A 27,887-nucleotide genomic window follows, 5' to 3' on the forward strand; every position below is an offset into this window, starting at 1 on the left:
AACTTCTACAAGCCTGGCTAGCCAGTCTACTCCCCCTCTTGCCATTACTTTGACTCAGTGCTCACAATTCCAGTACAGGTCCTCGACTTGCTAATATGGTGGCTGGACAGCCAGATTGTATGTGCAGGGGTACCCTTCTTGAATCCCCAGCCCTCCGTGTCTCTGGTATGTGATGTGTTGGCTCTGGCTAGGGAGCCCACCTGGGATCCCTCAGAATTCTAGATCTTTGGACTCAAGAAGAGCTCTCCCTGCACATCAATGTCAGGGAACTTAGGGCAGTGTGTCTAGCCTGTCTGGCAAATCCATTTTAATCCTCACGGACAATATGATTGCTATGTTCTACATAAACAGGGTGGGCCATGTTCTTTCCCCCCTGGGCCAGGAAGCAATCCATCTGTGGGAGTTCTATATCAATCACTCCATCAGTCAGAGGTATCTTACGTTCTTGGGACTCAGAACCAACTGACAGATAGCCTCAGCAGATCTTTCTCCTCTCACCACGAGAGGTCTTTCTGTCCAGACATTGTGAGGGACATCTTCCTATGGTGGGGGACTCCCCTTATAGATCAGTTTGCCACCTGAACCAACAGGAAATGCTCCCAGTTCCCCCTGCGAGGTCACAGCCCAGGGTCTCTCGCAGATGCGTTCTGGTTACAGTGTACAAAGCACCTGTACTACACATTTCCTCCTATCCCACTGATTCACAAGGTTTTGATGAAGATCAGGTGGGACTGAGCATGGGTCATCCTCCTAGCCCTGGCGTGGCCCAGGCAACATTGGTTCTCCACCCTTCTAGCCATGGAAATGGAGACACCACTGTAGTTTCTGCTGAACCCAAACTTGATATCCTGGGGTCATGGCCGACTGCGGCATTTGAACCTCGCATCCCTTCATCTGACAGCCTGGAAGGTCCATGGCTGAATCAAGAGGAGCTAGTTTGCTCCTAATGAGGTCCTAATGGACAGTAGAAAACCATCTACCAGAGCCACATACCTGACAAAATGGAAGTGATCCTCCATCTGGTGTTCCTGCCCTTGCAGCCATCCCTGCAACTTATTCTAGATTACCTGCTTCTGCTTGGACAACAAAGTCTAGCCCTTTCATCAGTCAGGGATCCCATCCCCATATGGGACCTAAACCTTGTCCTGTCAAAGTTCATAGGACCCCCGTTTGAATCCCCTGGCAACATGCTTGCTGTTGCATCTCCCCAGGAAAGTAGGCTTCCTGCTGGCCATCACTTCGGCCAGGCGGGTTTCGGAGATCCAAGCCTTTACCTTGGAGCCCCCATATATGGTCTTTTTCAAGGACAACATTCAGTTGAGACCACACCCGTGATTCCTTCCGAAAGAGGTCTCACAATTCCATTGCTATCTAGCTGTTTTTCTGCCAATGTTCTGCCATAAGCCACATGCGAATAGAGAAGAATATTGCCTCCGTTCGTTGGACATTCAGTGTGCCCTGTCTGCTTTACATGCAAAGAACCAAACCATTCCACAGATCCATTCAGCTGTTCATAGTAATAGCAGAAAGAATGAAAGGTCTCCCCATTTCTGCATAGAGAATCTCATCGTGGATTACTTCATGTCTCAGAGCATGTTACAAGCTCGTGGATATTCTGCCCCGGGCTAACCTACAGTGCATTCTACAAGATCCCAAGCCTACTCGGCCGCTTTTTTGGCACAAGTTCTAATTCAGGACATCTGCAGGGTGGCAACTTGGTTGTCAGTTCACACGTTCATGACTCGCTATGCCATTACACAACAGGACAGAGCATGCCAGCTTCGACTGGGCTGTGTTACAGTCGGCCTGTCCTTAATCTCCAAACCCACCTCCAGTGCAACTGCTTGTGAGCCGCCTACATTGGAATGGACATGTTCAAGCACTTGAAAAAGAAAAAATGGTTACTAGCCTTTCTGTAACGGTTGTTCTTTGACATGTTGCACATGTCCATTCCAAAACCTACCCTCCATCCCCTCTCTGAGGCGGTCGGCAAGAAGAAACTGAAGGGGAGCGGGGTTGGCAGGGTCCTTTATACCGACGCTATGAGCACACGACTCCAGGGGGCGCTAGAGCTGATCCAACAGATACAACTAGGGGAAAAAAATCCAGCAACTCTGCTCAGGGCACGCACACACCTCCATTGGAATGGACATGTGCAACACATCTCAAAGAACAGTTACAGAAATGTTAGGCACCGTTTTTGGTCCATTGCAATATGTTTTAAAAATTATTAACTGAACAATAAAATTGCAGGGTTCACGAGATAAAGACAAAGCTGAGAGGAAGCGAAAAGCTGAGATTGCCAGGCTGCGCAGAGAGAAGATCATGGCTCAGATGTCTGAGATGCAGCGGCACTTCATTGATGAGAACAAAGAACTCTTTCAGCAGACTTTAGAAGAACTAGCTACTTCAACCTCCAGAGTACTTGATAATAGGTGAAGGGAAAACATTTTAAGTAAAACTTTGAGAGAGTTGATAAATCTTTTGTTACTTTCAAATCCAATATCCTCTAGTCTTTCTATTTGAACTCAAAAGCTAAATTTTCCTTTTCTCAGCAGACAACTGTCCAGCTCTTTCAGACCATTTGTTGCTTTTTTCAGACCACTTTTTTTCTGCACACTGCTAAGATTATAGCTGAATTGCACTTTAAATATCCATGACTGACTGATTCAGAAAATTAAACAGACGAAAAAAAACCCCAAACCTGCCTGACTTATAAAATCTTGGTTAGGAAGTGTGGTCAGCATGATGATTAATTGTTAATTATACTAGGGAAAGTTGTTTTGGACATAGGGAAGTGGGACTAACTAGTATCTGTTTTTGAGGGGTGGGGAAAAATTATTTATAACCAACTGAAGATCCAAATTACAGTGTATTTTGTGGGGGATTGGCAGATGGAAAACATGTCGTATTTGGTATGTGAAGCAGTTGGGGACAGCTGGGAAAAGTACAAGCGTGGCCTCTACTTATATAGGGGTAGGCAGTGTATAGAAATGAAGCTTCATTGCTCCCAGAGGAGGATTTCTGTTTTATCTGGTCTGAATCAAGATTTATAAAACTCTCTGGTAGTACTTATGAAATCCTGAATGTAGTATTCCAAACCCAACAATAGACCATTAACGTTAAAAAACCTACATTAAGAGTGTTAAAATGCCATCTTAAACTAGCAAAACCAATCTGTTAAGAAGTTGTTGGGTAGAAACCAAAGCCTCCAGTAGTTGATTGAGTTTGGATGCTATCTTTAATGATAACCCCTGTGTACTAGGTGTAATTGGATATTAAATTATTGTCCCCCTAGTTGTCAACTTTAAAAAACACACCAAACTAAACACTAAGATTTGCATACACCTCTCTAGCTTTTACTTTCAAGCTTAGTTTTAATGATTTAACTGCAATTTTAATCTGGAAACAGTTAAAATATGATTTCAAGAAAGCCAAGAATATTTTCATGTCAACATCTGGAGGACGTAAGGTCTCTCTGAAATGTATTGTTGTACAGTGGTTTTTGGGGACACATGCATGGATGTATATACAGTAACTCCTCACTTAAGGTCCTAGTTATGTTCTTGAAAAATGCAACTTTAAGCGAAATGATGTTAAGTGAATCCAATTTCCCCATAAGAATTAACCTCCCCCAATTTACATTGTTTCAGGGAATTTTTTTTGCCAGACAAGACATTATATACATATACAGTATAAGTTTTAAATAATTTAAACAAACAATTTAATACTGTAGTCACCAATGATTGTGAAGCTTGGTTGAGGCAGGGCGTAGCGGGGTTGGAGCACTGGGGCTTGCCATGCTCCGCCCGCCGGGCGCTCCAGCCGGGGAGCGGGGTCTGGGTGCCAGGGCTTGCCCTGCTCTGGGCGCTCCAGACAGGGAGCGGGCAAGCCGCTGCGCCTGGACCCCGCTCCCAGGCTGGAGCACTGGGCAGGGGAGCCAAACAATGTTACAAGGGAAAGTTGCAGGACTTTAAAGGAGTATGTTCTCTAATAGATCAGCAACCTAATAACAAAACAACGTTAACCGGGACAACATTAAGTGAGGAGTTACTATATGACAAATGTTTGCTTATTTACAAAATTAAAGTGAATGAACATAAAACTACACCAGTAAACTAATAAAAACTTAAAGCATGATCTAATTTAAATAATTGTCAAATGATGTACTCACTAGTATAATTTGATTCCAGTCCTACAGTTTCAGATACAAAGCTTACAGCTTTGGGACCAAAGCAAACTAGAGTGACTGAACGGAGACAGGTTGTTACCTGTATATTGTGTCAAGAAGAACAGGAGGTTAAAGTGGACAGCAGGGCTATGGTCTTGGCAGCATTTGTTCAGAGATCAACTGTATTGTCTAAAAACCGGAACAAAGTTATTCAGGATCCTGGTAAGTTGTGTTCATATTTTTACTATAACATTCTGAAAGAATCATCTGTATCTGCCCTGTTTCTTATTCTGAAGTAGATGTGTTCCACTGTGCCCCTTTTCATTAGTTAACTATATAATTGTGAGCAAGCTCAAACATTGTAGTCAGTGGCAAAACGCTCGTTGACTTTGTTAGGAACGTGCCTCATAAGTGGTAGCTAGGAAACAGAGGCAATATAATATCTAAAATGCTTCCTCTAGTCATAATTATAAATTCAGTTATTGAAAACTGAGGTGTCAGGTGAAGGCACTTTATATTTTCGTGGGTAGAGTAATGGGAATCCGAGAGTGGCAATATGGATGTATTGGAGCTGATCTACAAGTAATTATTAAAAGGCTTGTGCGTGTGAAGCCATTAAATGTTTTCCAGTTACTTGAGTTTGTAACACCAAGCCATTCCTCAGTGGCTTTCAGATGTTAGTCCCACGTTTTTCTTTATTCCATCCCAATTATTGGTGTAACTGGAAGCCGGATAGTGCAAGATTTAGCAAAAATACCCCACTGTCTGGTAGGCAGAGCTTGAAACAAAATGTGCTATAATAAATTAAGAGGCAGTGCTGATATCTAGCTACAGTGGCAAATGGAGCTGCCTGCCCCAGTGTTTCAAATAGACCTTTCACTATGCATGAGGAGGCTTGTTAGGAGCAGAATTACCAGCTGAGCTTCACGGTTGCCTCAGCCAGTGAAACTCTTATAATTTTCTGCCTGAGGATGTCTGCAGTGCAGGTGGGAGTGAGCTACACAGCCTGCCTATACAGACTCATTAGCAGGGTCCAGGCTAGCATATACATGTATAAATGTGAATGTTCGTGCTCTGTCTTTCAAACTCACTCTATCCTCTAGGCTTGAGAGCTTGAGTTGGAATGTCCTACGTTGATATTTTTAGTGTGTTAGTACTAGCTCCCAGCTGCAGCACAGACATACCATCAGAGTCTCCCGATTTTCTCCCCCATTTATACCCTCCTCAGAAATCACCCTGGGCCATAACCTCTCACTACACAGAGGATATATTATGTTAGGACAATTTGTACATATATCAGTTGTTTTATACCTGGATTTATGTTAAACATTTGGCAGCAGTCAGTTCATTTAATGTGTATAAGTGACATATGCCTTAATAATCTGTATAAAATATTTCTCAATACAGGGTTTTTTTTTTTTTTTTTCTTGTTAGATTCTTTTTGGTAGACAAACTCAGAAAAAACACTTTGGTTTCAAGACTTTTCTGGAACAGCTCATTTTTGGTTGGTTGGGATTGCCTCATCTGAAATATTCTCTGTTCATATTACGTGTATGCAAATACACAAAATATTTTTCTGTACTACATCATACCTCTCTATTCCACTTATATAAAATTAATAATGTTCTGTAGGCCTGGTTCCCCCCTCCTCCCCCCCCCCCCCCCCGGGGTGCTGAACACTCAAAATTCCAGTTAAACGGAATGGGTGCTGCTTGTGTTCAGTGCCTCTGAAATTCAGGGCCTGTTTCTGATTTCATCTTTAATAACTAATTATTATGTATTTATAATTGAACCTTTAAACTGTGTTTCAGATAACCTAGCTAAAAAGTAGATTAGTAGAGCTCGGTAGTGTGCTTTAAATTGACTTTCTCAAAGGAATAATAAAAAAAGGCGATTCTTTAATAACATTTAATAAAGCATGTAAATGACAAATGTAAATATTTTAATGTCAGAAATAAACATCTATTTATTATAGAAAGATTTAAATGCAAAAATGTTTGTTTTTATGCAGAAAAATATGACCCATTATTCATGCATCCAGAGCTGTCATGTGGAACACACACGGGTAGCTGTGGACATATTATGCACGCTCACTGTTGGCAAAGGTAATTGCCATGTGTAGAGTTAACAGAAGTGAACTTTATTTTCAGCTAGACATAAATGATCCAATCCTGCTTCCACTAATAGCAGTTGGAGTCTTAACGTTTACTTCAGTGGAAGGATTAGATTTCAAATACATAATTTAAAATAAAGGCTGTTATAGACCAATAAAGATATCTAAGATAAAAAAGAAAGATCCTATTATAGCTAAATTGCAAACAAGAATTATTAGAAATGATAGTTTAGCATCTGTCATCTTGATGAGTTGTCATATAGAGAAGGAATTTACGTGCATGCTGTTACTACTTAAAAAAATTAGTTTACCACTTAACAGTTTTAAAGTTGAGTGGATAAAAGTTTAAATAATGTCTGTAGAAGCTAGAACGGCTTACCTTCATATGTAAATAGTATTTGTATAATGCTAGGATATTGCCATAATATTAAATATTCATCCTGAAATGATCAATACTTTACAGCCATTGCTAGTTTTTAATGTTTAAAAAAATGTTTGAATTCTTGCTATTTTTGCTGGTACGTCTTGTTGCAACTATTCAGTATTCAAATGTTGAGCTTCGTTAGTTTGTTGATTAGTCACAAGTCTTTACAGCATTGCTTCTGTTTCCTGATTAGAACATTGTTTATGATCAGGAAAAGAACTTGAATAATAGTGGAAGTTGGCAGTGTGTAAGGGTTTGTCTACACTTGGAAAATTACTAAAATAGCTATTCTGGAATATTTATTTCAGTATAAGCGCCCATGTGGGGGGACACACACACACACACACACACACACACACACACACACACACACACACACACACACACACACACACACACACACACACACACACACACACACACCTCTCTCTCTTATTTTGGAATAAGTTCCCTTTTCTCATTTAGCTTAATCCACTTCCCAAGTGGCTTAACATCAAGATTTGTTTCTGCTGCTCTGAGCAAGCAGACTCCCATACTGCATTCAGGATGGAGTTCTATGTTTGGAATTTTGATTCTTTAGTTCTGGAGCACTTATTACTGCATAAAACTTTTGTCTTGGTATTTTGGTTTCTCTTGCAATGGCCAACAAAATTGTGAACAGAGAACATTCTCTTTATGAAAATTTGAAGAGGCACTATTCATTGCTAAAATTATTTTTTTTCTGAATAAACCTGAAGTCTAGGATTCTCCCCAAACCCTTCTTCTTACAATCTATTTAAAACTTACTTTAAAAAAAATCTAGAAAATCCTGATCTTTAAACCTGTAAATAATCTTACTTTAAGCCATTTTGAGGTCCATTGGAATAATTCTTTTGGTTTAAAAAATTAGCTAGAGTTAGCAATTCATAATCTTTGATCAACAAGAATATAATTTTCATATCCAATATTTGTATTTTAGATAATGTTCTTGCATGAGCATGGAAAAAATGTCCGTACATATTGATTCATACATTAAAATACTATTTTACTGACAAACGTTAAATTAATATATTGTTTTCTAAAGGTATTTTGATGCTGTTCAAGCAAAGGAGCAACGAAGACAACAGAGATTACGTGTGCATACAAGTTATGATGTAGAAAATGGTGAATTCCTTTGCCCTCTTTGTGAATGTTTAAGCAACACTGTTATTCCTCTACTTCCTCCACCAAGAGGTTTATTTAACAGGTCAGTTTGCTTTTATAAGTATCCTTGTTAACTGTGGAAAAAGCCCACTCTTAAATCAAATTTGTAATTAAGCTATCTGTGTAATCTAAAGAATCAGGGCCCAATTCTGCATATGTCTTTACCAGAGCTACACATAAGTGCCATGTGAGATGGTAAATGTTTGCACAGTTGGGAGGTGCATGTGTACTTATAACAAATTTTAAAATGCTTTACTGTTCATGAAACTGGAATATGAATTAAACACAGTCAATGGACTACAGAATTGCCAACTCAATTGTTATAGAGAGTCTTGTGATATTTTTTTTAAAAGCTGCTCATCTCAGGAACAGCAGATATTGTCATGTGAAACTCCTGAGCTTTTCAAAATTGTCACCATTTCCCATTATTTTGATAATCTGAATCTAGTACCAGGCTGCCCTCAGTCAAGATAACTGCCTCTTGTGCTTTGTGGTTGGGAAATGAGGATAACTGTGAGCAGAGGAATGTGTGGAGGACAGAGAGGACGATTGGTAGGAATCGGGAATATAGAGTGGCAGGAAGGGTGACCGATTGGAGTCAGCAGGAGAGGAAAGGGCTGGAAGGAAATTTGAAGGACTGTAAAAGGAGAATGGGAATGGATGGAAAGGGGAAAGGCAGGAAAAATCAGGGAGGAAGGTGAGTGTTGGGGGAAAAGGTGGGTGCAGAAAGGAAAGAATAGCTGCTTCTGCACACCAGGGAGTGGAGTTTTCCCTCCAACTACCAGGGGAGGAGACTCTCTCATTGTTGTGTGTGTATTTTTGTGTACGTGCAAGGTTGAATTTTCCACTTGATATGATCTCACAGGCACTGAGGATTTTTCTCAGTCAGAAAGCAGACCTCCAAAACAACTATAACTTATTCTTGTTAAATCATATGTACGAATTCCATTATTTTGGTGGGTAGAGCGTGGTGGTTTCTTGCTTTAATTATTTCGGTAAGAACTTCAAATACCTTTGGGCTTAGGTGCCCTGTACATACATTTATTACAAGTTTTAAACATTAAATATTTATTTTCAACATGTGGCAGGGCTCACTTGCTCCTGCCTCTGCTCAAGTCCACAAACAGCTCAGCTCTTTTTGCTGATAAAACACCCAGTGTAGTTTATTTGCAATATTAGGTTCCACCATCCTTATACAATATATAGCCTCACCTCCATAGGGAGCCCTCAGCTCCTTAGGCAAGCAGAGGAGAGTGATCTCTCTCTTTTTGCTTCCTCCACTTCCATCTTGTGCCTCTTGTATCATCTGTGTAATGGCCTAATTAGCCTCTTAGTTCTCCTCAACCCATCAATTAGGCACAGCTCTTCTTAGTAAGATCTGTTCTAGAGTAATTAATTAGAGTTCCAGTGACCAGAGTGCTGGCTCAGCTGTTGTTGCCCAGCACCCTGTCACAAACCTACAATTCTTAAGCTCTTTTTAGATAGCACAGAAACTTTGTGGTCTGCTAAGTTATTATAAGTTACTGATAATAGTGGACTGCATCAGTGTGGCTCTGTATGATAAACTAAATCTTGCATTAGTGCTGTGGAAGCCCCCACAAATCAGTTGAGGACATGAATACAATTTTCTTCAGTATGTCTATCTCTGTTGCAGTAGTCCACAGACAGTACATCTCCACATAACAATGAATTGTGGAGCTTCTCCAGGTCAAATGTTGTCAAAGCAGATAAAACTAAAAAGGTGAAGGGTGACTTTTCTGTAGATTACAGTACTGCTTATCTGTTCGCATTTGTAATAGTCTTGTGACCATGAAAAAAGATATATTTACATACAGTCACTTTTATTCAGACACTTCATACAGCAAGTTCTCTTTGTGCAATCCATAAATATTTGTTTTGGTCATTATTGAAAATTTCTATTGCCTACATAAACGCACATATATGTTCAAAACTCTCTTCAGTAACACAAGTTCTGGAATATAATAAACATTTTTAATGGTATCCTGATAAATTTTAGATTGGGTTTATAGAAAAAATATCTAATGTAAAAGATATGTGTAGCACAGTGGCACATGGCAGAACCTGTAGTTGAGTGAACGTCAGTAATTATCAGATTAAGAGGTCAGAGCTGCATTAAAGAGATTTGCTCTGCCAGAGTAGAATCCACCACACTCAAACTATGTCATGTGGATTACTTGTCGTCCGTCCCCCTCCTTGAACGCTGTCTTATTTCTCACGGCAAGTACATTGTACAGGGGCAGTGACAAAACTATGTCCACACAACTTGAAACAGAGACTTGTATGGTTAAGAATTTACTAATTGTAACCTGGGTAAAAAGTCATATTTGCAACCCAAGAAAACTAACAATAATTCAAACATGAAATTTGATTCTGTTGAAACTAAAATCTTTATGGAGACCTTAAGGCTTCAGGATTTGTGAATTTCTATTATCCCTATTGATAATAGCATACAGATAGTACTTTGAATAAGTTGTTTGATGATATGGCTATCACAGTGAGTTGGTCTTCTGAATGAGGGGGTAGGAGATTTTAGCAAATGTGTAAGATGCACCACTGCAGAATATAGGAAAATTACCATATATACTCGTTCATAAGCCGAATTTTTTTAGTAAAAAAAGGGAAGCACCAGAGGCGGGGGTCAGCTTATGAACGGGTATAGAGAGGGAGAGGTGGGACACAGCCCCTCCCCCCCAACAGAGGGAGCAAAGAGACGCAGCACAGTTAGCAGAGACAGAAGGGAAGAGGCGGGGCCATTCTCTCTCCACTTCTGGCCATGCTGTTCTCCCCCCAGCCTCCAAAGCAGCTGCAGCTTCAGGGCTGGCAGGCTGCAGCTGTGCCGCTCGGCCTCCCCCCTCCTCCCCCCCCGCCTCCAGGCAGGTCAGAGAGATCCTCCCCTGGCCCTTCCCAGATAAGGAGGAGTGGGATGGGATGGGGAGACTGGGGGGGTCCCGGGCTAGTGGTGGGGTCATGTGGAGGGTGGTCACAGGGGTTACTCCCCTGACTCCCAGCTTCTCTCCCCCCAAAAAATTTCCCCACCAGTTGCTGTCCCAGCCCGTCAGGGTAAGCAGCTGGTGCACCGGGACACTTTGTTTACTTAGGTTTACTTCCGTGCCTGCGGACTCTCGAGGTAAACAAACCATCTCAGACCACCAGCGGCTTATCCTGATGGCCCGGGAGCCAAAGTTTGCTGACCCCTGAATTATAGGGTCGGCTTATGAACAGGTTATAAAAATTTTCCATTTTTACTTATCCATCTTGGGGGGGTCATCTTATAAACGAACCGGCTTATGATCGAGTATATACGGTAAGAGTAGTACTTTACATGGTAAATCCAAGTAATCTATAAAATATGCACACGTACCAGATATTCTATGCCACAGTGGAGCAGGACTGTGTTCCAGTTAAAAAAATAATAATAATAAAAAAAAAAAAATTACTCATTCCCTTAAAAAATGTCATAATGGCATATGGTGATGGTTTGTTGCATTTTGAAGTATAATTATGGTTTCACCCTTCTTCTCCCATAATCTTAATATCTGATTTTTTTCTCAAACTTTGTGCTCACCCTTACATAGGAGAAATTATGCAAATTATTTTTTTCAGAAAGAGAACACAATATATATTCTGAAATAGTTTAATTTTTAAAAAATGTGTGTATTCTGTCTTTTGATAGGTTGGATTTTTCAGACCAACCAAATCTAGCTCAATGGATGAGAACAATATCCCAGCAAATCAAAGCATTATATGTACTTCGCGATGAAGAAACTGCTAGTAAGTCTGAAGATCTAATATTATATATCCTGAAGTATGGAAATGTTATTGTGTCACTGAAAAGAGACTCAGCAAATTATCACTTAGACATGGAGGCTTTTACCTCCTGGTATTTTATTTAAATCCAGATCAGGTTGATAGTCTCTCTGAAAGTTCGCATTGGATAACTGCTCCTATGTGAATTGATTTTGGTGGTCTCCAATTAGTTCTTAATGTAGCAGTTCCATATGTCACAACTGATATAGCTGGCAACCATGTTTGCAGTCTCAGTACTGAAGCCAAGAATTACATGGCAATGAAGATTGAATTAACACTTTCCATACAGCTGGTCCTTCCATAGTACAGTTGAGATGATGCTGGCAAAAAAATGTGATGAAAGTTATATAGCCACTGCCCATGTTATAATTATTCTGAGGAATTCAGAACTTCAGTTTCTAATGTTGTCAGTCTGCAACTTTCATGAGCAGTAAAATTCACATATAGATGAATTAATATAATTACAGCGTTTATTGGACTTCTTTTATACAGATAATTCTTGTGGTAATTCAGAAAAAATGGATGAGCTACAGCTACCTAAAGGATTTAGGCCTGACTTCCAACCAAAGTATGTATTTCATCTTTAAAAATTATTCATACCTTTGTTATAGCACGGATATAGGACTAAAACTGGGGTATATTTGTGTCCTCTAGTGCTTCAGCTGAATAAGCTAAAGAACTCTGAATCCCACTTCCATTAGAGGAGCTGAGCTTATGTTGAGAATTGGCCATTGTACACCACTACTTTTGCACTACAGTCAGGCCTCGATTTACACGGTGGTTATGTTACTCCCCAAAACACCGTGCAAATAGAAATCGCATAAAAAAATACCAAGGCTCTATGGGACATAAGGGTTTAGGTTCCAGGCTCACACGATGACCTCCCTAATTTATACAATACAGTACAGTACTACAGGTTTTATTAAAAAAAAAAATTAACGAAATTTAAACTTATTACAGTACAGGTACTAATCTTTACTGATGTTGAAGATGAAATTGATAGAGTATCAGCATCATGTTGTTGAAGTCAGAAGTCTGAGTGTTCATCTGGGGAGGCCGGGGAGTGTGGAGCAGTGTGTGGGGGGGAGCCCTGACGGGACAGGAAGGATGGGGCTGTCTCCACTCATCTCCTCCAGCCGGCCTTGTGGGGGGCCATAGACACTCTGGCAAGGGGCACCCCAGGCACGACTTGGGACAGGGGGTTGGGGCACAGCGGCTTGCACTGCTCCGCTCACCCACCTGGTGCTCCTGCCAGAGAGTGGGATCGGGGGCTTGTCCCCCTCCGCCCGCCCAGCGCTTCTGCTGGAGAGCGGGACCAGGGGCTTGCCCCCCTCCGCCCGCCCAGCGCTCCTGCTGGAGAGGTGGGGTTAGGGGCACGCCCCGCTTGGGCCGCGTGGCTGGAATGCCAGGCAGGTGGAGTGGGGTAAGCCCTCCTGCCCCGACCCCGCTCCCTGGCAGGAACGCCCAGTGGAGTGGGGCGAGCCCTAGGGCTGGAGCAGAGTCGGGGTCGGTGGGCCTGGATGCTAAGTGGGTGGGTCGCAGCCCACCCATGGCTACGGAGTGGAGGTGGCGGAAGAGGGGTTGGTGGTGGAAGATGTGCAAAAAAACCAAACTGATTATCGTCAGTTGTTTGGCCTTCTTCTGTATGTCTTTGTAAACTTCCCTGTAAGGAGGCAGCACACCCTCAAGCTCTCTCATGAATTTCAAACTACGTTCCATGAATGGATCTTCAGCCCCCAAAAGAAAAAAAAGTCTGAGTTCCTTGGCCAATCGAAAACCGTTATCCAGACTCTTCACTGTCTTTTGCAGCTTCGGTGCCATCTCCACCTCCTCACTGTCCTCGTCACTGGTGCTTGACTGAATCAGCTCCTCCAGCTCTTTCTCATTGAGCTTGGTGGGTGGGACTCGAGTAGCTCCTCTCTCTCTCTGTTTCCTGGAGATTGTCAAATCCCTCCACTCCTGCACTACCACCCAGCTCTGTAATTTTCTCCATCTCGTGTTGCATTTCGGGGAAGCCACGAAAATCAGTCACTACCTTTCTCCACAAGTTTTTCCAACATGCATTGATGGTGGAAGGCTTTATTTCATCCAGAGACTTTTATATTTTTAATACACTCTGCTATTTTGTAATCCTTCCAGCACTGGGTCACTGTTAAGCTTGGATCACTGTCCACAGCATCTAGGATACGGCGAAAGGTGCAGCGAGTGTAATAAACTTTAGAAGTGGCGATGACAACTGGGTCAAGGGGCTGAAGGAGTGATGTGTTTGGAGGCAGAAAAACCACCTCCACGTTGGGATGCACAGCCTGAAGGCTTGCAGGGTGGCCCAGAGCATTATCAAGGATCAGTAGGACCTTAAATGCCAGGTAGCATTCCATTTCATGCACAAAACAATTATGAAACCAGTTCATAAAAAGCACTGAAGTGACCCCCACATGCTGATTAGACCTCCAAAACATGGGTAGCTGATATTTATTTTTGCCCTTGAGTGCATGGGGGTTCTGGGCTCGGTAAATGAGCATTGGCTTTATCATAAAATCCCCCGTTGCATTTGCACAGATGAGAAGGGTCAGTCGGTCTTTCGCAGCCTTGAAACCTGGAGCAGATTTCTCATCTTTTGAAAGAGAGGTTTTCTTTGGCATCCATTTCCAAAATAACCAGTCTCATCAGGTTACAAACCGGAGCAAGTTTTTAACGCATTCTCCTCAATGGGTTCGGCCAGCTCTGGTGGAAACCTTGCTGCTGCTTCATGATCTGCAGATGCATCTTCACTGACCAATTTAACATTATGCAGCTCATACCTCCATTTGAACTTCTCAAACCATCCCTTGCTGGCTATAAAAGTAGATTCCTTTGCTACACTGCTCTCCCCCAAAGTTGATGCAGCATCCTGTTTTAAGTGATCATACGATTTCTTAGCTTTTTCTCGAATCACTAGCCCGTCCAGTGGAACCGTTTTCTGTTTTTCATCCTCAATCCATATGTTCAGCGCTTTGTCCATCTTTTGTATGGTAGTATCATGAGTATAGAATGACACTTTAGCACTTTTAGGTGCACTTGCAGCAGCACTTGCTCTAATTTTTGCCTCATTTCTCTTCACTGTACGCACGATCGACTCATTAAGGCCATAAGCCCTAGCCACGGATGATGAACATTCACCCTTAGCGCGCCTATCCAACATTTCCACTTTCTGTACTAAAGTCAACACTTTTTTTCTGCTTCTTCACACATGACATATCATTTTTTGAGTCACTTTCTCTCAATTTCCTCTTAAAGCTCATGGTAAACACTTATTATGGGTGATAAATAGCGGCTTAAGTTAAGCGAACAACGTACCAATATCCCATTACACACTGAGAGCAGCATGGTGGAGGAAGGGCGGGAAGCGACGAGCTCAGTTTAGACACATCGGCGCTAGGGGCGTAGACAAGGGTGGGCTTTGACCCACCCCCTTAGCATCCAGCCTCTCTCCCTCCTCCCCCACTCCACAAGTTCTGCTCCAACCCTAATGCTTGCCCCGCTCTGCCCACCCGCCCTGTGCTCCAGCCCGGCAGCGAGATTGAGGGCTTGCCCCGCTCCACCCTTCACTCCTGCTGGGGAGCGGGGTCGGGGCATGGGCGGCTTACCCCACTCCACCCGCCCGGCATTCCAGCCAGAGAGCAGGCAAGCTCCTGTGCCCTGATCCCACTCCCCAGCAGGAGCACAGGGCGGAGCGGGGCGAGCCCTGGACCCTGGACCCTGCTCCCGGACTGGAGCACTGGGCACAGGGGCGGCTCCAGGCACCAAGCACGGCAAGCCGCGGGGGGCGGCCTGCCGGTCGCTGTGAGGGCGGCAGTCAGGCTGCCTTATGCCTGCGGGAGGTCCGCCGGTCCCGCGGCTTCGGCGGCAATTCGGCGGCGGGTACGCCGAATCCGCGTTACCAGCGGACCGCCCGCAGGCATGCTGCCGAATCCGCGTTACCAGCGGACCTCCCACAGGCATGCTGCCAAAGACTGCCTCACTTCCATGCTTCGGGCGGCAAAATACATAGATCCACCCCTGGCTGGGCGGACAGAGCGGGGCAAGCCCTCTAGCCCGCTACCCAGCTGTACTGCCGGGTGAGTGGAATGGGGCAAGCCCTGGTGCCCCAACCCCAGTGCTGGGCAGGGTGGGGCGAGCCCGGACTCTGCTCCCCGGCAGGAGCGTCGGGCGGGTGGAGCGGGGCAAGCCCCCGCTCTCCAACCCCACGCCTGGAGCTGGTGGGGCCCCTGGCCAGAGTTTCCATGGCCTCCTGCAAGGCCGGCTGGAGGGGTGAGGGGAGGCGCCTCATCCCTCCACTGCCCCCATCATTGCCCACCCACACAAAGTCGGGGCCCACGCAAGTGTCGGGTCCTACCTACGCCACAGATTTGCGGATCTTGGCGACCGTGCTGCATCGTGTAAAAGTGAACCATATCATTTACAAAAATAAAGGGTCACAATTAATTGCCCGTGCAGAACTGAAAACATGCAAAAAAACCCACTGTGTAAATCAAGGCCTCGCTATTGCATCTGAACCAGATTCTGATACTCTTACAGTTCCCTATTTCAGTGATTGGTATTGTTTGTCTGTGTAAACCTGGGCACACATAGAAACTCATGGTTACATAATTGGATACATATAACTTCATGGTCGAAGTTAAACTTAATTAGAAATTCACAACTATTATAAAATCAAGTCATACTTTAAAACTCTCCAAATAAAATGTTTTTAAAAGTGCAAAGTTGTGAGCACATTAATATATTGAAATGTAATTTACAGAATCTACATATCTGGAAACAATTATAGTTGTGTAACAAGTCTCCTTTTTTAATGAGAAAGTACATTAAAAATTCTGCCCTCAAACTGGCACATATTACTCCCATTATAGTCTTAACTATATTCTACCCAGTTGTGTTGAGGACAGAGTCTGGATAGTGCTGTACAAATATGTAAAATTCCAGTCTAATCCAGACAACCAAAAAATTGATTACTGCAGTGCATGGCACAAACTGTTTAAAATAGCATTAAAATTCCAAATCCTTCTTCCAGTATTCACACAAACAAGACTAGTTAGTTAGACTACTTGCTTGAGTCAGGTAAGCAGGATATGGTCCAAAAGATCTGTCAACTTTGTATAAATCAGAGCATTCAGATATTATGCTTCCATTTGATGTTTAATTTGCCTATTGTCAGAATAGACTTTTTTAATGCCAATAAACCAATCTCTCTCTCATCTCAGGAGTCTTTATTCTGAAAGCATTAAAGAGATGCTGACAACATTTGGTACTGCAACATATAAAGTGGGACTGAAGGTGCATCCCAATGAAGAAGATCTGCGTGTACCCATAATGTGCTGGGGTAGCTGTGCTTACACAATACAGACTATAGGTAACATTTTGTTTTTAGTAACTACTGTGTGTTGGCAAGATGCTTGCAGATTTTTATTTAAATTTACAGCACTGAAACTTTTTTTTTTTTTTAACTTCTGCAGAACGAATTTTAGCTGATGAAGATAAACCATTATTTGGTCATTTACCTTGCCGACAGGTAAGATCAAATAGCCTCAATTCTGAATCACTGGGTTGTCTCTTTTTTTTTTTTTTTTTTTTTTTAATCCAGAGTGCCAAAATTGTAGCCTGAAATTATTGGAGAGTTTCATTTTAACTTGGGTTCCACTCTTTTCTCTATCAATATCTGATACATTTAACTTGAAACGGGGGAGGGATAGCTCAGTGGTTTGAGCATTGGCCTGCTAAACCCAGGGTTGTGAAGTTCAATCCTTGAGGGGGCCACTTAGGGATCTGGGGCAAAGTCAGTACTTGGTCCTGCTAGTGAAGGCAGGGGGCTGGACTCAATGAGCTTTCGGGTCCCTCCCAGTTCTATGAGATAGGTATATCTCCACATATTTTTATTATTTTATTAAACAAATGTAAAATGTAATTAAATTGTTCTTCATGAATGCTAAGTGTAATAGGTTGGGTTTGTCTCATCATAATGACAGCCAAAGCAAGGAGCTTTGAGATTGTAACTGTGTTCTGTAAATCTGTTTTTACACACACACACACACACACACACACACACACACACACACACACACACACCCCCTTTATTACATTGAATTTTTGGCATAATCTAGATCTCTCAACATTCTGTGGTAAAGACTATAGCTACCTCACTAGAGAGATGTACTATATAGAGTCATAAAGGTATCGTTTTATTCCATCTTGAAGAGTTTAATTGTGACATTTAGTTTGGGGTTTTTTTTTTTTTTTTTAGGATGACTGCCTTACTTCATTAACAAGATTCGCAGCAGCACACTGGACAGTTTCATCTCTTTCGGCAGTACAGGGTCACTTTTGTAGGCTCTTTGCATGTAAGTTCAATACATTATACTAATTATTTTTGCATAATAAGTACAGCCATTGGGAAAGCTGACAAAAATTAGCAATATGATTATCTGAAAAACTATATAAGAAGATAAAACCCTGAAGAAACTTTAAAAGCTGTGAGACTTGCAGACATCCTTTTTTATCTAAAATTTACGTGATTTAACATTAATTTTATAAGAACATTTATTTCTGGCATACTTATTGTTACCGTGAATGCAAGTATCAAGTTTCAAAAATACACTTTAGGAAAATAAATTTATAGAATCCCTATTGTGGAATGGACTGATGGCGGTTTTTCTTTGTGACACAGATTTTTGTTGTTGTTAACTATTAACAATATTTTAAGTAATTTGGATCAATAATGTTGAGATGTCTTAGAACTAAGGGGTGTTTTAGTTTGAGTAGCTGGAAAGCATAGCTTATGATACTGACTGAAAATTTTTTTAATAATGTAATTACATTGTGTTAACTTGAAAACTATTTGAATGAAAAGTTTGTCGAAATAGATGAGCATCCCAACACTTGAGATCTAAGTCATCTGAAATAGAATATAATAAATACAGATATATTGGCCTGATTATTGGAGATTGTGCTGCTCAGCACCTTTGAAAATCTGGCCAATATCTACCCCTTTATATAAATACATGTATGCTATAACCAATATATTTCTTGATGAAAAGAAGAACACTGTCAAGAATTAAGTAATGTGAATGTCAGTAAAACCCCAACTTAAAATTTAAAGCTCTATTAGTTTAACTTGAAGAAAAAAAAGGTGAGTTACTTAAATCCTTGTAAGTTGAGATAGTGACAGTAATAATAATCAGTAATGCAACAATTACTTTAACACAAGGTTATTAGATGGGAAGGCTTGTAGGGGCTGCACTATACAAAAAGTGCTATTTTCAGAAAATGTTGAGATTCATATATACTCTGAAGTTATTGATAGAATCAATAGAAGTGGATCAGTTGCTGACATCTGCAGTACTACAGCCAAAAGTGGACACTTGCAGTACTAAATCTCTGATAGCAATTAAAAAAAAAAAAAGGATGATAGGTGTTTATATGGGTTTATGTTGAATTTACCAAAACAGTAACACTTATAATCTGAAGGTATTGGAATCGTCACAGTAGTAAATTGTTTTCAAATAACAATAGCTCTTTAAATTTGTCTAAGTATTCTTCAGTTATTAAGGGAAGTTTAAGTGCTCTGGAAACAGTAAATTACCTCTTCACTTGGAGTATTTGCAGTTGTCAACATAAAAATATTCTCAAGTGTGATGGCTTACATTACTGTACAGTTTGTGGCTAAAATTTTTATTATGATCTTCATCTGGATTTTACTATTTGGGGTAAAGATATTCCGAGGGAATGCTTTGTGATATTTTTCTTTGGATGTTGCTTTAAATAATAGATGGTTGTATCTTCAAGGAGGTTGGTTTTTTGTTTTGCTTTTAAATGGAGGTACTCTCCATGCAAAATGGGTGATGTTCTATTATTGCATGGAGTACTTGATTTATATTTACTGTATGTTTGCTATTTTAAGCTTAAATTTGCATTCGGTACACTAAAAAAAACATACTGTTTTGTTAGTAGCATTATTATTCCACTGGTTACATTTATTTCAAGTAAAATTTAAAACTATGGGAATCACTAGTGCCGAAGCAGGGGTTTAAACCAAGGCTCATATTAAGCTGACTCACAGCCATATTCATATCAGCTGCTATCTTATTTTCCAGAATCAAAGCTGTTTTTTAAGTGAATCTGTAGCACAGACAATCTCAAAAATGTGATCTCAGCTGGAACAATAGCTCTGAGAGGTGTCACTTTCCCCATTCATCTCAGCGAGGTGTCGTCATCACTGGGCTTCTGAGTTAATTTAAATTTTAGCATCGTAATTAATTTGTCTTATAAAATAGGAGAGAAGATTCACAGATCTACACGATTTCTGAGAGTGAGGTCTCATTTTTGGTGCGATAAGTGTAGATACCACAACTTATTTATTTTTCCCTTATTAAGAAGGTGCCAGTCCCAAAGAGCGCTGCAGAGATTATGGACATATTGAAGCCCAGAGATGGGAACCAGGCTCAAGTAGCCGAGCAGAGTTCAGAGAGCTGCATAATCCTATTTTAAATGTCTGCATAATCTACAGTGAGCAGTGTCTCATTTTGGTGACTCGCTTGGGAGAATACCACCACTTTTTCTATTGCAGTCCAGCTGTAACTAAAAGAAAATCAGAGAACAGAGTGTACTATACAGTTTTATACAAATTATTTTATCATCTCATTTCAGTGAAATATAAAGTTTGGAAACTAGAATAGAACCTGCTCCAGCAGCGTGCACAAGTTCTTGAATTAATTTATTCCTCGCCAAAGCCTGAAAGAACTTGTCAGTAGATACCTAAAACATTAACACACAATTAAGATAACTATAGTCTATTCTGTAGCAAAAATCAGTGCCGATTGTTTGTTGTGTAATTAATACATTTTTGTTTTTTTTATATATTCAGCACTGGTGCCTAATGAAAAAAGTGGAAATCTTCCATGCATTCTTGATATTGACATGTTTCATTTATTGGTAAGTTTTTCATAATGAATACACCTACACCTTTAATCCTATAGGTTACATCTACACGGCAAAAAAAACCATGGGGCAGTGAGTCTCAAAACCTGGGTCAGCTGAGACTGTGTGAGCCCCATGAGTGTATGGGGCTAAAAATTGCAGCGTAGATATTCCTGCTCAGGCTGGAGCCCAGCTCTGAGATCCTCACTGGGTTTCAGAGCCCAGGCTCCAGCCCAAGCCGGAACATCTACACTACTACTTTCAGCCCTGTACTCTAAGCTCGAATCAGTTGACTCAGGCTCTGAGATTCGCACTGCAGGGCTTTTTGCAGTGTAGATGTATCCTTAGGCATCTTTTATATGTCAAAGCTGCAGTTATGTATTTTCTTCATAACCACAAGAGTTTTGAGGAAAAAATACAGCAAGTTAGGATACCTTCTCACGGATGTTTAGATTTTTAATATTTATTGCTATATTACAGTTTATCCTCCGACTTGGGGAAAAAAGGCAGGGAATGTTATGAACCCTGCATTATTTGATAGTTATCCCTATGTCACGTGACGAAATGGTTTAACTGGTGTTAAAATTAGTCCCATCGAATGTACTGCAGCACAAAGGATGACGTCAAGAAAAAACTGACTGATTCTTGAGGCTGTGGCACAGAAGGGGGAAGACATTCATTCTCTTACACTTTCTATTTTTCTCTAATACAGGTAAGCTTGGTGCTCTCTTTTCCTGCCATATACTGTCAGGATTTTTCAGGGGTTAGTCTTGGCACTGGAGATCTTCACATCTTCCATCTTGTCACAATGGCACACATAGTACAAATTTTACTTACTTCATCAACAGGTAATACCTCCTTTTTTGTTTCACTATCAATTTTTTTAAAAATGAACACTAAGGCTGGGTCTACACTTGAAAGTATAGCTATGCTGCTATTTCATACCAGCAAAGTACCCTTAGTGCTAATTAAAAGCTTACTCTATTGGTCACAAATCACCCCCCCCCCTCCCACCAGCATAACTGTGCTGGCAAAAGTTTATGGCATAGGCCGGGTTAAACTTTTGTTTCCTGAAGAAAATAATCTGTGCTTACTAAAGAAAGGAATTAATGCATCCTGCTTTTAGTACTCATATAACAAGAGGGACTGGGTATGGTATATTGTGCAAAAAAGATCTGTTCTGTGTGACATTGGCAGCCAGACCTGATCCGTGGGAGGAGACAAAACGATCTTTTCCTTGTTTTCTAATGGGGCATTTCACTTGTTTGTTCTTGGCCTTCTTGTCAAAATTTGGTTTACGTCATTATTTTAGATGTTTGATACCGATGATAATATAGCCGGGTCTTTAATGCTTCTTTTATAAACACCTGTGGTATTCAGAGCTTCACCTCCTCTCTCAACTATTTCTAAAAAAAGATTTGTCCATTAAAAATAATTTAGTGATTTCTATGTTTAGAATTGTACCTGACTTATTTTTTCTTTGCTCTTCAGAAGAAAATGGCATGGACCAAGAAAACCCTAATGGTGAAGAAGAAGTAGCAGTGCTTACTTTGTATAAATTTCTTTCCCAGCATACAGGAAGGTAAAATGATAATCTCTAGTTTACACAACCATTGTTTCCCTCCTGCTCCCACCACCAATCTGTAACACCATATAAAGGCTGAATTTGATGTACTGATGCTGTTAAGAGAATCAGATTTTAAATTCAAAAGTTCTTGCTCCTTGTGTGCTACCAACTAATCCTGGTTCATGACTGACTGAAAAAAGTCACATGACAAATCAGAAAATTTCTGTAATTTACCTCCTTAGAGTTCAGTAATACTATACTGTAGAATAATTTTGATCAGCCATTTGGCATATGTAAATAAATCTTGATAGTTTGCAGCTGAGTTCCGAGAACTTATTTACTTTTTAGCCACTCAGCTTCTCCCAAATTTCTGATTCCTTATTGTGTTATCTGTTGAAATTAGAGATTCATAAATATTTATCTTCCCATTAGTGTTAGCTTCAAAGTAAACCCTCTCTTTACCTGACATTTGTTTCAGCCAAAGTCAAAAAATGCTCAATATGAAGTATGGCCTAACTTTTATTAAACATACTGTTATTTAGCCCAGCAGCTTTATATTAGCTCTGTTTTTTTAACGTAGTCATAACATTATATATATATATACACACTCTCTCTCTCTCTCTCTCTCTCTCTCTCTCTCTCTCTCTCTCTCTCTAATTTTATTCATTCTGTTTCAAGTGCCTTGAAAGAAATGTCCTCAGGCTGGCATCTGTGCAGGAGTATAAAAGCTGGAATTACGCCTTTCCTGAGATGCTCTGCTTTGTTTTTCCATTATTTAAATGGAGTCCCAGCACCATCAGAAATTCAAGGTAATGTCCATTTATTGCTAGATGTACAGGGACAGCATTATAAATGGCATGGAAAAAAATGATTTAAATGCTAACGATAATAAACCACATTAAACTTTCCTTTCTGTAGTAGCTGAAATTAAAACATGCTGACTTACTAATGATTCAGGACTATATCTGCACAAAACTGCAAAGCAACAGAAAAGGTTTTTTAGTTTTTAAAAAGTCACTTTTTAATTAAAAATAAGCAAAATCCAAACAATTTTGCACTGTTGTATCTTTGTGTTTCAAAATAATATAGGACATGAAATTGATATTCTAGTGGTTAAAAAGAAGTAAAGGCTCATTGCTTGTTTGAAATCTCATCTTTATTACCTTCAGCATTCTTCTCATATGAGACCTGCTCCTGCTCCCTTTGACTTCAATGAGATTAGCAGCAGGCCCTTAATTTTGAATTAATCTTCAAATGTGAGCATGTAAACCTAGTGTAACACGAAGTTGAATTCATGATAGCAACAACCGTAGCTCAGTTGGAGCTATGGTTCAGACAGGGTTTAAATACAAGTCTGGAGGTGTTAATCATCATCAGAAAGAAAAGGCACATCTGAACCCACACTACTCTAGGATCCCCATATTTAAAATTGAATTATTTGATATTTTAATTCTGAACTAAAATTAAAGTCAGTGGTTTTTTTCATATAGGCTATTATCAAGACTAGTTCTTGCTGTGTAACATTTCCTTGAGTTATGGCTCCTCAACAAAATGTTGAAAAGAGTAAAGGATAGTTTTCATAGAATAATAGAATATTAGGGTTGGAAGAGACCTCAGGAGGTCATCTAGTCCAATCCCCTGCTCAAAGCAGGACCAACACTAACTAGATCATCCCAGCCAGGGCTTTGTCAAGCTGGGCCTTAAAAACCTCTAAGGATGGAGATTCCATCACTTCCCTAGGTAACCCATTCCAGTGCTTCACCACCCTCCTAGTGAAATAGTGTTTCCTAATATTCAACCTGGACCTCCCCCACTGCAACTTGAGACCATTGCTTCTTGTTCTGTCATCTGCCATCACTGAGAACAGCCTAGCTCCATCCTCTTTGGAACCTCCCTTCAGGTAGTTGACGGTTGCTATCAAATCCCCCCTCACCCTTCTCTTCTGCAGACTAAATAACCCCAGTTCCCTCAGCCTCTCCTCATGTCATGTGCCCCAGCCCCCTAATAATTTTTGTTGCCCTCCGCTGGTCTCTCTCCAATTTGTCCACATCCCTTCTGTAGTGAGGGGATCAAAACTGGACACAGTACTCCAGGTGTGGCCTCACCAGTGCCGAATAGAGGGGAATAATCACGTTCCTCGATCTGCTGGCAATGCTCCTACTAATAGAGCCCAATATGCCGTTGGCCTTCTTGGCAACAAGGCACACTGCTGACTCATATCCAGCTTGTCGTCGACTGTAATCCCTGGGTCCTTTACTGCAGAACTGCTGCTTAGCCAGTCGGTCCCCACCCTGTAGCGGTGCATGGGATTCTTCCTTCCTAAGTGCAGGACTCTGCACTTGTCCTTGTTAAACCTCATCAGATTTCTTTTGGCCCAATCCTCCAATTTGTCTAGGTCACTCTGGACCCTATCCCTACTCTCCAGCATATCTATCCCTACCCTCCAGTGTATTGGACTGTATGCAAGACTTCGAGTGAAAAACACTCCCTTCTTCCCTGAACTTCTGTTTTACATAGATGGGCTTCCCAATTTTTTCAGTCTGGACCACATTTTAACAGGGAGCTCATTTCATGAGCCATAACTGGCAACCTTATTTGCACTGCCATTGCTTGTGCTATATCTGTTTTGTGAATAAATAGAGAACTTCAGTCTCCAGGACTTTCAATCTGGCACCTCTGACCAGCCTTAAATTCTCACTACATCTTAATGTGCAGTGTGTGTTTGGGGGGGTGAGGCGGGAGGAGGGAAGTCACACTTTTGCATTATAATTAAGGCTACCAGTATGTCCATGGAGGTCGCGGAAGTCACAGAATTTGTGACTTCCAGAGACTGCCGTGACAGGGGTGGGGGATCCCCCCCCAGCTCCCAGCCTCTGGGCAGGGGCAGGGGGCTGCAGCTCGCTGCTGCTGCTGCATGCAGTGGGGCATGGTGCTGGACCCTCCTCCCTCCCTATTTTGTCAGGGATGTTTTTAGTAAAAGTCAGGGACAGGTCACATCTTCCGTGAATTTTTTTCATTGCCCGTGACCTGTCCTTGACTTTTACTAAAAATATCGATGACAAAATTATAGGCTTAATTTTAATCCCCAGTTAGGGTTGTTTTATTTACTGTTGGTGAAATCTTCCTAATGCAACTATTTATTGTCTTCCTTTTTCTGCATTTACAGTAATTGGGGCAAGCCAATTTGAGCATTTATGTAGCTATCTTTCCCTGCCAAACAACCTCATTTGCCTTTTTCAAGAAAATAGCAAAATTATGAACACATTAGTAGAAAGGTATGAAACTTTTTTCTTTAATTCCTACATAAAGTATGCTGCACCAGAAATTAGTGTAAATATTTTCCCAGTAATGCATATATTTGGAAGAGAAAGATGAATGTATTTTAAAATTACCTGTAAAATACAGAAGTTTTTGGAAGAAGTCTTTTGGGATGGAAAGTATATCAAATAGAACTATATTTTTTACTTGTTAGTAGTTGTTCTTCTATAGAACTGTCTAATGAAGGCTAAAAGGCATCTTTTTTCTGTTGAAGTTGGTGTAGTGACAATGAAGTAAAAAGGTACCTGGAAGGCAAAAGACAAGCCATAAGGTGAGTATGGAGGGATTTTAGGATGGAGGAGAAAAGTTATTTATTTATTTCCTCTTCTCTTCCCCCCCTCCCCCCCCGAAAACTGAAATTATATTTAATTATTTATAGGGAGAGTGAAATATTATTTAAATTTTCAGAGATTTTTGTGAATCCAGAATGGATCATTATAATCCATCTCATTTAGCCTCCTGCATAACACTCAGGCCATAGAATTTCATTCAGAAGTTCCTGAATCAAGCCCATAACCACTGGTTGAGCTAGAGCATATCAGTTTGAAAGACATTTAATTAAAAAACCTCCAACTGATATGTAAAATTATTTTTAAATTGTCTGCTCTAAGAAACAAAACTTTTTTCTGTGAAATCAGGTAGACATTTGAAAGCAAAATTGTCTGGTCTGTTAAATGTATTTCTACTCATAAAACAATTAAATGAAGCTCAGGATGTTTTTAATGCCTAGCAGTTTTAAAGAAGATTGTTTATTTACTCAGAATGGAGGCTAAATATTGGTACCTCACTATTCAAGTAATTTAACACACAAACAAATGGTAAAACTCTATCATGAAAACTTATTTTTACACTTAAGTTCCGTACTAAATGGTATAAAATGAATTTTCTTCTTAAGCCTGAACATAAAAATGCTGGATTAATACCCAGCTGTGACAAAAATCAGTACATTACACCTCTACCCCGATATAACGCTGTCCTCGGGAGCCAAAAAATCTTACCGCGTTATAGGTGAAACCGCGTTATATCGAACTTGCTTTGATCTGCCGGAGCGCGCAGCCCCGCCCCCCCTGGAGCGCTGCTTTGCCGCGTTATATCCGAATTCGTGTTATATCGGGGTAGAGGTGTATTTATTCAGTCAGTTGATTAAATGATAGACTACCAGTTTTAAAATGAAGATAATTTCAAGTTATAATATTCTAATTGAATAGTTGAAAGGGTTTTTTTTTTCATTTGACTGTTAGGAATTTTTTTACATCTGTTTCTGTTGTTCATCCTATACTATTAATGAACAGATAAGCAGGTTACAGATGGTTAATCCGGTGGTAGGTCTTTTATCTCTCAGCATGTCACAGTGCACTGCTTCTTGTACAACCTTGAACTTAGATTGCACAACCTCGTAGATTCTTATTGTTTCTGAAGATATTAACATTATTAAAACTTACATTGTGTAGAATAGTGGTTCTTAACCTATTTACCATTGTGGGCTGCATATGCAGCTCTCTCTGGGTTATGTGGGCCACACACACACACACACACACACACACACACACACACACACACACACTACAGTAAAAGCTGTGTTATCCGGCACTTTACCAACTGGAAAGCTGTAGAAACGTCCGGTTGGCGCGGAACCAACCGGTTCCCGACCTGGCTCTGTGTAGCTCCCCGGAAGCGGCGACATGTTCCTGCTGCCCCTAGGCAGAGAAACAGCCGGGGGGCTCCGTGTGCTGCTCCTGCCCCGAGCACTGGCTCTGCAGCTCCCATTGGCCAAGAACCACAGCCAGTGGGAACTGCCGAGGCCGGCATCTGTGGGTGGAGGCAGCGCGCAGAGCTGCCTGGCCGCGCCTCCGCCTAGGAGTAGCAGGGACATGTCACTGCTTGTGGGGAGCTGCCCAAGGTGAGCGCTGCCCAGATCTGGCGCCCCAACCCCCTGCCCTGAGCCCCTTCCCACACCCAAACTCCCTCCCAGAGCCTGTGCCCCGCGCCCCAACCCCTAGCCCTGAGCCCCCTCCCGCACCCAAACTCCCCTCCTCCATTGGTAAGTATAACGCTTAGTTAACTGGAATTTTTGACTTAGCAGCACCCCCCAGTCCTCCCACATGCTGGATAGCAAAGCTTTTGCTGTACATGTATGGCCCTGAAGATGTTACGTGGGCCATAGCTCTGTGCTGATTAGGCCGCAAGCGGGCCGCAGGTTGAGAACCACTAGTGTAGAATCTGGAGGGAAAATAAAAAGGTCTTGATATTAATATTCATCATTTCCCAATTATATAAATATTCAGTGTTGAAGTGTTTGTAATGAAGAAAAGAAACACAAATTTACTCCTTGTAG

General features: G+C 41.2%; 1 protein-coding gene across 4 annotated transcripts in view; it reads left to right on the top strand.

Annotated features, from left to right (window-relative positions):
- Positions 1-27,887, top strand: part of UBR2 (ubiquitin protein ligase E3 component n-recognin 2) — a 109,254-nt gene that overhangs the window by 76,928 nt on the left and 4,439 nt on the right. For 2 of the 4 annotated variants that reach the window (XM_065400325.1, XM_065400323.1), the window contains exons 29-44: positions 2,254-2,435; positions 4,194-4,393; positions 6,183-6,276; positions 7,772-7,933; positions 11,585-11,686; positions 11,901-11,902; positions 12,211-12,286; positions 16,959-17,107; positions 17,211-17,266; positions 17,996-18,092; positions 20,615-20,682; positions 21,380-21,515; positions 22,159-22,249; positions 22,913-23,043; positions 25,401-25,509; positions 25,767-25,823. In XM_065400325.1, the coding sequence (XP_065256397.1) occupies positions 2,254-2,435; positions 4,194-4,393; positions 6,183-6,276; positions 7,772-7,933; positions 11,585-11,686; positions 11,901-11,902; positions 12,211-12,286; positions 16,959-17,107; positions 17,211-17,266; positions 17,996-18,092; positions 20,615-20,682; positions 21,380-21,515; positions 22,159-22,249; positions 22,913-23,043; positions 25,401-25,509; positions 25,767-25,823 (1,712 nt within the window). The remainder of the gene's footprint in view (positions 1-2,253; positions 2,436-4,193; positions 4,394-6,182; positions 6,277-7,771; positions 7,934-11,584; positions 11,687-11,900; positions 11,903-12,210; positions 12,287-16,958; positions 17,108-17,210; positions 17,267-17,995; positions 18,093-20,614; positions 20,683-21,379; positions 21,516-22,158; positions 22,250-22,912; positions 23,044-25,400; positions 25,510-25,766; positions 25,824-27,887) is intronic. The other 2 variants (XM_065400324.1, XM_065400322.1) reach the window with 1 other exon arrangement.

Source organism: Emys orbicularis, chromosome 3 (assembly GCF_028017835.1).
Source record: "Emys orbicularis isolate rEmyOrb1 chromosome 3, rEmyOrb1.hap1, whole genome shotgun sequence".
In the NCBI taxonomy this organism is placed as follows: Eukaryota; Metazoa; Chordata; order Testudines; family Emydidae; genus Emys; species Emys orbicularis.